Source organism: Notamacropus eugenii, chromosome 2 (assembly GCF_028372415.1).
Source record: "Notamacropus eugenii isolate mMacEug1 chromosome 2, mMacEug1.pri_v2, whole genome shotgun sequence".
In the NCBI taxonomy this organism is placed as follows: domain Eukaryota; kingdom Metazoa; phylum Chordata; class Mammalia; order Diprotodontia; family Macropodidae; genus Notamacropus; species Notamacropus eugenii.
In genome coordinates, this window is record NC_092873.1 from 477,738,993 (window position 1) to 477,752,426 (window position 13,434).

At 40.5% G+C, this 13,434-nt stretch overlaps 1 protein-coding gene across 1 annotated transcript in view; it reads left to right on the top strand.

Moving 5' to 3' along the window:
- The window catches only part of DPT (dermatopontin), a 36,578-nt gene extending 31,262 nt beyond the window's left edge, over positions 1 to 5,316 (top strand). Inside the window, exons 3-4 of the mRNA XM_072648710.1 lie at positions 202 to 309; positions 3,974 to 5,316. Of these exons, the coding sequence (XP_072504811.1) occupies positions 202 to 309; positions 3,974 to 4,040 (175 nt within the window). The 3' untranslated portion in view covers positions 4,041 to 5,316. The remainder of the gene's footprint in view (positions 1 to 201; positions 310 to 3,973) is intronic.
- The last annotated feature ends 8,118 nt before the right edge of the window (positions 5,317 to 13,434 follow it).

A 13,434-nucleotide genomic window follows, 5' to 3' on the forward strand; every position in this document is an offset into this window, starting at 1 on the left:
CATACCTCCCTCAGTCCATTTCAATCCTGTCATTCCTCTATAGATGGTATCTACCGGTTTGTTGTGCCAGAATTTGAATTTATTTCAATTCCCATTTTTGTGTTTCTTCATTCTCTCTCTCTCTCTCTCTCTCTCTCTCTCTCTCTCTCTCTCTGTCTCTCTCTCTCTCTCTTTCTCTCTCTCTCTCTCTCCCGCCAACAGGTTGACAACTGAATACCCAGGCCACTATGGTGAGGAGATAGACATGATCTCCTATAATTATGAATACTACATGCGGGGAGCGACCACCACTTTCTCTGCCGTGGAGAGGTAAGTCAGTCTTCCCTTTGGGTGGAGGATGGAGAAGCAGGGAAGAATCATTTGGGAAATGGAATATACAGTAATTCTCATTTTACTTTCTGGCCTGGTAGGCAGCTTGCCTGGGAACATTTGTTCAGATGAAGCAACTCAGACAAAAAGAATCACATTATTCTATTGAACAAACTAATCTAAGGCAGGGCAGCTTTAGACCTGGACATCAAATTTATATCAGCCTTACTACAATGATTCTCAAACTTCTGTAACATGTAAAAGTTATTATGCCCTTCCTTCTATTTTTGCCAATTACTTTCCCCATTGGTGGGTGGACAGTGTTAGGAAATTATACCCTAACCATGCTCTACTCCAGGCAGGCAAAAGTATGGCACAAAATTTTTGCACTAAGGAAGATACACTTCACCCATGAGAGCTCCTTTATTAAGGACCTCTTTACTCTTGTTTTAAACACAATCCTAACAAGTTTGGTTATCTAGTTTCTCAACCCAAAGCAGCTCCAAAGACCAAGGGTATGATGCCAGAGGCAGGTATACATATATGAGTGAGAAATGGAAGCTAATAACCTGATTACAAGGTAGAAATTCCAAATATTATTAAAAAGCAAAACCAAAGATAAAAATGTGCAGACTAGAACCATTTAGTAGAAGAGGACCTAGTTCCAAACACCTCAAAAGCTTCTGAGGTCATTGCTGTCTTATAACACAATGCAGTAACTGATGAAGTTCATTGGAATGAACACTGGATTTAAAATCACAACATTAGAATTCTGATCCTATCTTTATGGATCGCTACATGTGTGAACTTGGGAAAACTACTGCTCCTCTGAATTTAAATGAGGGTTGGGAGTAGATGACCTAGAAGATTTCCTCCAACTTTAAATCTAGAAACAAGAACTATTAAATGCTTACATATGTCAGACACTCTGCTAAGTGCTGCAGATACAAAGAAAAGCAAAAAGCATCTCTACCCTCAAGGAGCTTACAGTCTAAAAGGAAAGGGGGAAGTATCATGCAAACAACCATATACAAATAAGATACATACAAGATAAATCAGAGAGGAAAAGCACTGTATTGAGGAGGACTGGGAAAGACTTTTTGAAGACAGTAGCATGTTAGCTGAGATTTGAAGAGAGATAAAAAGGGAGAACATTCCACGTATGGAGGACAGCCATTACAAATGGTATCAGGAGATGAAATATCTTAGGCAAGGAACAGCAAGTAGGACAGAGTCACTAAATCCAGGATTTTATCCTCATAATGAAAACCCTGTTTCATAAAGAAAAAGTTAAAGTTTCTTTTTAGTTTAAGAAAGCAGGTGAGCGTATGGTTATATTTCAGAAAGATTTCCATTGTAAATAGTTAAAGAAAAGAAATGCTTTGTCACTTCAAGGAGTGAGCTTCCATTCAGATTTCCTACCCGGTATTGAATAAGTAAGAGATGATGGCATTGGATTTACTTACAATGAGGCTTGTCCACACCCCTAAGTTTGCTGCTGTACCCACTAATCAAAATTTCAGATTCTCCCATTTTATTCCCTGAACCCCTACTGCAGCCTTCCAGAAACTCTAAGTTGAGAAAGATTTCCTAAATCTAGCACACTTGGCATGTGTGCTCTCTACATGTAAACTGCTTCTTTTTTTTTTCCTTTAGAGAGGCACTGGGAACAGAGCCCCTGGAATGCCTTCTAAAACTGCCTCTGAACTTTGCCCAATACAAATTAACAGCCTCTTGAAGCAATAGTATGAATACCCTGGCTTGGGATCTTATTTGTTTATAACTTTTGGTATCCCAGATACCCACCATCCTAACACAACCATGTCTGATAAATGCACATGGCACCAACTGGTTAGTCTCCAACTAGAAACAAGCCATCCCTTGTACTGACATTTGCAGGAGCCAAGGCCAATCAAGAGTAGTTGGCCACCCAGGCTCTCAAATACTTTTGCCTGGTCTCCAAATTGTTTTAAAAGGGTAACCCTGGAGCAAGGGGTGGAATGAGGAGGACTGCTGTGGGCCATTTGTACAGTTTATATAAGGGCTACAGGGATATTGACAGTGGTTCCATCCACTTTCCCATTCATAGGATTAATTCATCCTATTCATAGGAGAGGCCTTCAGGAGTCAGGCTCAGGAGTCCCATCTAGGGAAAAAAAGATAGATGGTTCCTTTAGAGGGCACATCCTCTGCAGACTGAAGAGAGAGGGGCAGTACCAGGGTTGGACATTCACTCCACAGAACAGTAGAACATTTTTTTGTTGGTATGAGAGCAATCTGAATTTTTATCCCTTTTCCTAATCTTTGGGGAGGGAGCAGTAATAGCCAACATCCTGGGAACTCTCCACCAAACTGCTTTTTTGAGGTTTTCATACATAGAATACCACCAACAGAGGTTGTGCCAAGGTTCCAAGTGCCATTTTCCCCAGGCTACATCCTTGGTAGTACCAACCTTTTTAGCCAGCTCTAAATGATGTTCTGTGCTGAATTAGAAGGGGTCGCAGGATCTTGGTTGAGGGGAGTGGGAAAAGGAAATAGAGTTCTGTTAAGGTGAATAATAATAGTTCACATTTATCCAGTGCTTAAAAGTGGGCAAAGTTTTAGTGAAATAGATTCTATTATTGCCCCTTCCCCAGAGAGGGAAACTGAGGCTCACTGACTTGTTCAAGGTCACATACCCAATTAAGCATTTGAGATGGAATTTGAATCCAGATCTTTCTGACCCCAAGTTCACTCCTCTCTTCATTATTTCCTGCTTCTTATCTTAGAAAACACCAGTATCTCATCAATAGATGTGAAACACTTGGGAAATTGGGCTGAATTTTAAAAGGTTGGGCAATCCTGTCCACTCCCCATCTCCAACGCAAACATCTCAGTAAGATTTCTGCTTGGTCTACAAGAATCTCTTGAAGCACAGGCATATGTAGAGACCACTTATGGATGTGCCAGCACATTCTAGGGCAAGTGTTACAGTTGACCCTTACCTTGAGACCCTTACCCTCTATGTACAACATCCAATACTCTGGGGTTTTTCTTAATTCCCTTCCCCCATTTCATTCCCTCACATATTGTTCCATTTACCTCAGTCAATGAAACTGTCAATATGTTGAGGGTCATGCTGTTTTTTAAAATGGATTAAATGACTTCATTTCTCAGTTTTTAACCTACTTTATCCTGGGAGACGTTCAGTTCATTGTGATGAATTGGTCCCTGCTGGTAGCCATGCATAGCTAGAGACTTAGATCTCTGGTTATCCATAAACATCTCAAACAGAAGGAGGTAAGGTCCAAAACTAGCAGGTTTGCATGAGTGCTCATGCTGTCCATCACAGCCCTCTAAAACTAGGTGTTTGAAAGTTATAACTGATAGAATTTTTTTTTTGATAGACTTTGTTCTTCAATTTAGTAGCTATGTGCCAATGGCAAGTCATGATTCAAGTTCTGTGACCGTCACTTGTGACTCAGGTTCTGTCAGTTTCAGTTTCCCATGATGTAATGTAAAATAATACTTGCACTACCTACCTCAAAGAGTATCCTTGAAGTTCAAGAGTGCTCTAAAGTTTCTATATAAATCTGACCTATGGAATTTGTTTATTTGCCCTGTTTGCAAAGCAGCCTACCATGTCTCTGACCTCACTCTTCTCTCCTGTTCTCTCTCCCCGCAGGGATCGTCAGTGGAAGTTCATAATGTGTCGGATGACAGACTATGACTGTGAATTTGAAAATGTTTAGAATATCACATACCAAAGCTGATTGGAGAGTCTGGGGCTGGGGAGAGAGCTAAAAGCATAGCTATTCATCAATAGACCAGTAGGAGCTCCTACAGAAGGAACTGGTCTTCTCTCTTTCCTTTCCTGAGTTATTGACTGTCACATCAGCCCATTTGGTCTTTTTGCCTAGTACCCCCATTCTAATTAAACCTATAGGTTTCATTAAATCTCCTTCCTCATTGTTGATGCTTTGGTTAGAAACCATCTTCTATGTCTGTCAATGGCTTCCTGTATTATATCATGCATGCATTATACCTGCTCCCTATGCTACAAAAGAGTCTAGTTTTGTGGAGGACCTGTCATAGATGTACCATTAGCAGCAAACAATTAATAATAAGCAATATAGAATAACCTGAAGGCAGGAGCAGAGGGCTCTGGGTAGAGGAAGATGAAGAACACATCCAATTGTCATCTATTTGAATCAAACTTTTTTCATCATTCTATCCTAACCAGGAATGTCTTCTTCCCATTTAGCACCATATCAAGGGTATTTGAATTGTGTGCTCTGATAGTGATGAGGTGCGAAGAAAATCAGGGGAGACTCAAGGATTTGAAGAGAGCAGGAGGTGATAGTTGGCTAAAATAATTTCCTGTCTTTGGGAGAGATATATGAATCATTATGCCCGCTGATGAAAATGGTGTGTACATGTATGTATGTAGGGGTGTGTGTGTGTGTGTGTGTGTGTGTGTGTGTGTGTGTGTGTGTGTTAGAAGGACAAATGGGAATCAGACTGGGGGAGAAAAAAGATATAGTTAATTAAGATCATGTACGGGAAAAAGAACTAAAAGAGAACTTGATAATTGTGATCAGCTGAGAATTCTGGGATGACAAGCAGGAGAGTTCTGACCACCACCGCAGCCTGTGGTCATTCCAGTGAGATTCTGATTTAGGAAGGTGGAAGGGGAGATATGAATAATCAACAGGCCTGGAAGGGCACAAAGGAGTTATTCCTATGACAGTTGCCTTACTAAGTTTCCCTAGGAAACTCTTCCCTTTTCTGGGTGCATCCATGAGCCCTCAGACAATGATTGGGAAATGGGCCTTGGGAGTAGTACCCTCTCCCTGTAGAGTTAGGATTCTTTGACAAAAGAAAGGAAGTAGATGTGAGAAACAGGGTACAGTCTTCTACCCTAACCCTACCCCATGACACCTTCAGTCCCTATCACTTGGCACAATGGTAAAGATCGTAAATAAAATAAACGAACTATTAAATAAAAAGTCTATTATTTTACAACTAGTCAGTGTCTTTTGTCCCTCTTTTCTCAACCGCCTTCCTTCACAATCTTATTTAACTCATTCTTTTTTCCAGTTTAACTCTTTCTTTTTGGCATCTTCCTCCACTTTTCCCAGTGACCTTTCCCCTTACTTTTGCCAGGGAGTCACTTTTTTTTTTTTTTTGCCCTGCACTGTTCTTTCCTCTTTCTCTTTCCCAAATGTTCCAGAAGAAGGATGGAACAAGGGCAAAAGCCACAGAAATCTGTCCTCATCCTGTATGTCTTCTATAAAATAAGACATTGAAGTTCTAATCAAATCTAATCAAATTTTCGGAGAAAAAGGTCAAGGTCTCCCACTGGCATCTCTAATTGTCCCGAACTATATCTTGCCACTGGACCCAGATGACTCTGGAGGAGAAAGTGAGACTGGTGATCTTGCACAGCCCTCCCTCCCTTAAATCCAATTCATTGGCATGCCATAGCATACCTCCCTGACGTCATAGTCCTCTTCAAGAACAAGGGACATACAATAACAAGATTTTCAGAGAAGCCTGAAAAATCTAATTCACATGCATATTAATGGAGAAACTCTGACAAAGCTTATTTATTAGTTAGTAAGAATGTAAGCTCTTTGAGGCCAGGAACTTTCACATTTATATCCCTATTACTTAAACATTATAATAATCATTAGCATGTGTCTGTGTATGTGTGTGTGTATGTATAGCTAACATTTATATAGCACCTTAAGACTTGCAAAGTACTTCATGTTTAAAACCTTTGATCCTATACAGTGTCTAACATAGTGGGTAATTAATAAATACTTATTGAATTATTAATCATTACTATTATTAGTTAAATGCTTCTTTACTTATTACTTTAGGCTCCCAAGGCTCCAACTGGGGCATCTTTTTAGAATGAATGGGAAACAGGAAAAAGACTGTCTTTATTTGCCTTAAACTCCATAACAAGGACTTCTCCACCCCATTCTTCCCTTTCCTCCTGTTGGAAATTTTAATTTGCAGCAAAAGGACTCGGTGTGTTGTCCTTCACAAAAGAAACCATTAATATTTCAGAAACTGCAGCACTGGTTCAGTCTCAGATCCAGGAAATGGCCCCAGATTGGGGGGTGGGAGGGACCCAGCTGGAGACAGAGACAAATAATACTGATTGGCTGACTTGACAGTCCCCATGAATAGGCAAGGCTAATGAAAAATGCTGGCGTACACAGCTGGCGAGAGTCTGGCAGAGCTTGTACAAGAATGCTCGTGGCAGGAAAGGACAGATAAAGCCCCATGACAACAGGTGCCAAGTAAAAGGGGAAATGCCTTCCTGATGTATAATAGAGGTCTTCCAAGAGGGTGATAAAGGTGAAGCTAAGAAGCAACTAACTAGTTTTTTGGAGGCCAAGTAGCTTGTGTTCTTTGTTACATACACACCTCAATAAATAAGTAATGAATACTTAACGTGAGCTGAACCTATTTTGCAAAGCGCTTGCTGGTCCCCTATTGCTTGCTGAGGTCTTGGGGTCTAGAAGGGAACTATGAATCTGAAGTCAAGAAATCTGGGTTCTAATTCTGGATCTTCTTGCAACAAGTTGTGTAATCTTATGTAAGCCAATCCCCTCTGGGTCAATTTCTTGCCTTATTTGCTTCCTACCATCATTATGAGGTTGCAATGAAAAGCAAGGGATCTCTAGAAAATTAAAAGCAATTTGTAAAAATGATTCCATGCAATAGCCTTGTGAGGTTGGGCTGTGTTCTCCTACCTCGACAAACACAGAAATGAGCATTTAAGTTCTTCCTATGTATAAAGATAGAGGGAAACATGACCTAGGAGATACAAAACCAGATTGAGAGTCCTGGATTCAAGTCCTGTTTTTGACACATACTTACTGTGGGATCCTGGAAAAGTCAATTAACTATTCAGTGCTTTCAGGCAATTCTCTAAGACAAGAATTCTTCAGTTTCTTTTTTTTTTTTTAATCTTGGACCCCTGTGGCAATCTGGTGAGGCCTATGGACTCTCTCTCAGAATAGTACTTTTAAATGAATACAATAAAATAGGCAGGATTATTTAAAAAAAAATTAAAAGGAAATACATTTATCAAAATGTATTGCCTAAGCTTTCTACATATTGCCTCTTGCATTAGATTGTGAGCTCCTTTAGGGTAAGGAATGTCTTTTCCTTTTCTTGTATACCTAGAACTCAGCACAGTGTTTGGCACATAGCAAGCGCTTCCTATTTATTGACCGACTGACTGACTGACAAGAATTTTTTAATCTCAGTTGTAAGACTATGCTAGAAATTTCTAATATGATGAAAAGATTTTCCACACCAAGGTCCCTATAAAAATGAAATTATAGGACCTCCTCCCACCCCCAGATGAGCAAAGCACTAATGATATAAAGATGAAAGATCGTACAGGACCATCTCTCAAAGAGACTGAAGCCTATTGAATTACAAATAATGAAATCAGGCCCAATGGGTTCAGCAATGTATTGGCAGTGACAAAAATATGACTAGCAGGTTCTCAACCCCAGTTGAGGGACAACTGTCACCGTCCTTAATGAAATTAAGGTCAAATGGGTGTGAAGAAGAGGAGAGCCAGCCACGGAAGGATTCAGATCTATTCTCCTCCAACAGTCCTCTTGTATACTGTGAGGATCATACTAAACAGATGACTCTTACAGCTCTGGCTTTTCCTCCTGAAAGGAAACTATTTAATTATTAATTGAGCATCTTCTCTTGGCTCAGCACTACGCAAGTTACTGTAGAAAAGGAGAAGTTCAGGGACCATTTTCAGTGCTGAAGAATTTATAGTCTACCTGGGAATACTGACATGCATGAAACAATTGGAGAACAATCCAGGAAGCTAAAGTACTATTAACATGTATGTTACATGATAGTAGCTACATGCATGGGAGGAAAAACTTCCCCTTACCCCAATCGATGGGTTCAACCCTAGACAAGTCAAGAGTATGTAGTGTGTCTAATGTCTCCTACCTGCTTCACTCCCATCTTTCTCCTAGGGACATTTTAATTCCTGCCTGGAGAGAAAGGAGAAGGATGAGGACAAAGACTGGCCATTTTGCTATCCTCAGAGAGGGGAGTACCAGGCTACAATTATGTCAATATGCTCCCTTAAATATTTTTAGTCTGAGGGAAGTAATTTTAAGGTTCATGCAAAATCTGATCACCATTAATGAGGCAGTTAAATCTGGGGTGGGAAGAGCAAACTCTATATCCAAGGTCTGACCTCTTTCCTATCAGACACCTATTGTACAATGAACACATATAGCAAAGAGCAAAGAAATGTATTTAAAGTCAATGGCAAAACTGAAATCAGGGAAATGACATATAGGGGAATATATATCAGACAGTACAGACTGAGGGAGTTCTTTCATTGGCAGCAAGATAGCTCAGTTCACCCAAGAGAGATCATCATAGATTTCACCCAAGGGGAAAATCCCCTAAGTCTCTAGTGTAGCAAACTGGGATTAGGAACATGACAGAAATTGCCTGCTCCTCCCATGTAAATTTCTTCCCAAAATCTTTCTCTCCCTTCAGTGACTTGAAAAGATGTTGGCATTGAACATCTCTCAAAACAGGAAGCTAGAAGAACCTGGGATTTCTTATCTCTCTTGCGCTCATCAAATCCACCCCATTTTTCACACAGCTGCCAGGCATGATCTCCACTATTAAGGAGGAACTCACATACCAATGGGCTTCAGGACTTGGGTTACATATAGAATATCCATAATTTTAATTAAATTTTGTTGTTATTGTTCAGTTATTTCTGTCATGTCCAATTCTTTGTGAACCCATATATGGATTTCTTGGTAAAGATACTGGAATGGTTTGCCACTCCAGACCTTCCTTCTCCAGTTTTAACAATATGTAAATGCGTTGCTAAACTAGGAGAAGATGAAGGCAACCTTGGTGAGGAGCTTAATCAGATACACATCATTGGGGTTCTAGATTTGTAACTCTGAGGACCTAGGGGTAATAATGAAAGAAAAGTTTTATAGAAATGGTGGAGGCTTGGAAATCTGAAGAAATATCCCCTCTCAGAGAAACTGAGTCAAACAGGACTTGAATAACTAAAAGTAGTGGCCATTAGAAAAACTTTGAAAACTGGATAACCAAGGAAAAGTGGGCATCCTATGGTAACTGAGCAAGAACTATGCACCCAGGGAGGTAAAGGACTAGCTGAGAGAAATTTTTGTGAGTAGGAGGAGATCAGTAAAGATGTCCGACTGGGTCAGGCAGGGCTTGCATGACTGAAGACGTAGCAATTTTGAATTTGAACTAGTAGGTAGGGCTGGAAAATATCAGTATAAAGGACTTTGGCTCCTCAATGACTAAGGCAGCTGAGAGACAGATAACTCTAACTTGAACTAGGAGTACAAGAAAAAGTAAAAGTAAATATAATAGATGTTAGCACTGAATTTTAACTAAGAAAAAAGAACCAAAGAATGCTTAGTATCAGGGTTAAAGGTATGAGTCAGCCCAATACAACCTGGAACTTGTAAGGACTTGGTTAATAAATTATCTAGTTCCCATAATGAAAGCCTGAGGTTAAATACTCTGTTTAAAGCACACACACCCCAGATCTCTTCCTAAAATAGTACCTTTTCACTCTTGCTGGTTGGCTAAGGCTCTGTTTACTGAAGAACAGAGAGCAGGGATAGAAGTACAAAGGAAAAGGTCACAGGCCATTTTCTGAGGAGTTAGTAAGAAAAATGCCTTAGACGCCCATCTGGGCCCAAGCCATCAGTATACAGTAGGACTTCAGTAAAAGGAGAGGGCTATAGGTTTCATAGTAGGTGAAGAAGGCTTCATAGAGGAAGTGAGTCTTAAGTGGATCTTAAAGAAAGCGTGGAATTTTAAAGGAGCTGGAGGAGAATCCCAGATAGGGACCAACTTGAGAAAGGACATAGAAGCAGGAAGAAACCTGGAGATCTCAGGGCTGGTGCGAGGGAGGCAACAACCTGGGGAAAGCAGAGGACTCTTGTGGAAGATCAAGACTGAATAGTATTCTATTACTAATAGTAGTTATCTTTCATATGACACTTTAAAGTTTGTAAAGCACTTTTCAAACATCTCATTTCATCCTTGCAACAACCTTGGGAGGTAGGGGCTATTATTAGCTCCATGGTACAGATGAGGAAATTGAGGCAAACAGAGGTTAAATGATTTGCCAGTGGTCACATAGCTAGTAAATGTCTGAAGTTGGATTTGAACTCAGGTCTTCCTGATTATAAGTCTAGTACTCTATCTACTGTACCACCTAGCTACCTCAAAGTATGCTTGGCTAACTCTGTAATCCCTGGCCCAGAATGGCTGTTGTCCTTTATTCTTAAAGAGGACTAAAATGACATCACTATGCTAGGGTCAAGGTACAATGTGTTTGACTTTTGCAGATCAGACCGATATGAGCTTGGAAGTCTCTACCACAGGTGAGGCTCAAATAGTCCATACAAACATTTAGAGTAAAGGTGTCTCTAAATTGTACATTTCACATTTCTTTTGAGCTATTGAACTCGTAGACAACAGTGCCTCTTTGATATGGGCATGTCATTATGCATAAATAGAAGCTGGGACAATCTTTGCAAGAATTATTACTATTACTACTACTTCTTTAAGTAGCTACCATATTCTTAATTGAGGCAGCTAGGTGGTGCAGTGGATAGAGCACCAGTGTAGGAGTCAGGAGGACCTGAGTTCAAATCTCACCTCAGACACTTGACTTGACACTCACTAGCTGTGTGACCTTGAGCAAGTCACTTAACCCCAATTGCCTCATCCTGGGTCATCTCCAGTCATCCTGATGAATATCTGGTCACTGGATTCAGATGGCTATGGAGAAGTGAGGCTGGTGACCTGCACAGCCCTCCCTCACTCAAAACAAAGTCAAGTGCAAGTCATGTCATCATTTCTCTGATGGCATGGTCTTCTTCAGCAATGAAGGATGAACATACACATATTCTTAATGGGTTTGATCATTTATGACTGAATTAACTGGCTGATTCAGACAAACAACCTGTCTGCCAATGCATTTCCATTAAAAAAAATTAAATCGGCCATTTGACAGATGTGACCTGATGTTAGTATTGCTGTTAAAGGTAATTTCTGTTCAACTATGGGTTGGATTGGATCAAGAGTTGTTAACCTAAGCTTTTTGGTTGACAGTCTCCCATCCCTGAAATACTCTCCCTCCTCATTTCCACCTCCTGGCTTCTGGCTTCCTTCAAGTCCCAGCTAACATTCCACCTTCTACAGGAAACCTTTCCCCACTTCTCTTCATTGTAGTACCTTCCCTGTGTTAATTATCAAAAAGTTGTCCTGCATGGAGCAGGACTATACATAGTTATTTGCATTGAAATGGAAGTTCTTTGAGAACTAGGACTGCCTTTTGCCATTCTTTGTATCTCCCATCACTTAGCATAGTGCCTGGCACATAGTAGGTGTTTAATAAATGTTAATTGACTGACTGACTGCTGATAGGTTTCAGGAAGAAAACTTGGATGCAGAAAAAAAAATCTTGATTTTCAAAAACCTCTGAAACTTAGTATTTTGCTCAATGATGAACGTTGACCAAAAAACATGATTTTTAAGAAGGGCCCATAAGCTTCACCAGGTTGCCAAAGGGGTCCATGACACAAACAAAGGTGGATTGGGTTATCTCTGAATTCTCTTCCAACTCTGAGACTGTAAGATTTTATGATTGAATTCAATCCTAAAAAAAAAAATCTTCCCAGTCAGTTTCATGTGTGTAGACACAGCCCAATAATGAGGATATTAAGAAATATTCTGTACGAAAATCTCAATGTGTTTGAGATACATACATTGGATAGTCTGATCTGGTAGGAATTAGGTTTCCTCTTCCTAAGACAATTTAAGGATACTCATTTCTCTTATTGTCGAGTGAGCTATTGAGCTCACCAGCAGGTATCAGGGAAGATAGGAATTCCTGTCACAATGAGGGCCAAGGGTCTAAGGTAATCTTCCAAGGTCTTTGGGCTTTTGTTTTCTCCCAGTGTGTTTTTTTCTTTGCTCCCAATTACAATCAGATGCTCAGGAGAAGCAGAGGAGATGGCAGACAGTGACTGTTGGGTAAAGGGTTTGAGTTTGTAACCACCAACTTCCCCTGCATCCTAATGTGGCCCAATCTAAGGCAAATATGGTCTAGATGTAAAGCAATCAAGGACCCAGCCCTCAAGACTGGAGTCTTCAGAGAGTCATATACATCAAAGTCATCATTATCCAGAAAACACAAACATACACCTTCTGCTAAGCGGCCCAGTCCTGGGATTATGTTCCAGAGGAAAAGGTGAGCAGATGGTGACTCCATGGAGAGAGAAGAGATCATTAAGCCTGAGTCATCATTTAAATGTCTGCAGGCTGGGTGCTTATCTAATATGCAGAGTGACCTGCTCTCTTCAGAACCACTCCCACACACAACAGGCAGTCAAACACGTGTCAAGCCTAACATCTGGTCAGTTGGGGAAGTGATGGATTAAGAGGATACCAAGGAAGCAGCAAAACCACGAGAGAAAAAATTTCAGCAGGTAGAGGCAAAACCCCTCCTTTCCCAATGTGCAAAGAACTTTCCCTTACTTATTGTCATCAGGGATGTTTGTACTGAGTGGAAACTTCTTCCAAAGCATTTCAAGGAGCAAATACACTGAGAGATAAATAATTATACTGCTGCATAGTTCAAACCATGGCACTCCCCCTCCTCAGAACTTCTCAGGGGCCCCTATCACCTATGGTATAAAATATAAACTCCTCTGGATGGAATTTAAAGCACTCTACCATCTTGCTCCAACCCACCTTTCTAACCTTATATGAAACCACTCCCCTTCATGTAATTCATGTTGCAAACCCTCATTGTGGCTGGAATTCCTGTCTCCCCTGATACCTGCTGGGGAGCTCAATAGCTCATTCTACAATAAGAGAAATGAGTATCCTTAAATATGTGGACTTAGATACTCACCAATCTCATCCTGTCCTTTCTAGGTCTCATGGATTCCTAAAGACCATCTCCTATGCCTGAAACACACTCCCTCTTTAATAGTTCTCTTCTGTCAAAGCCCAGCTCAGGGGTCACTTCTACCATGAAGCCCACTTTCTATCATC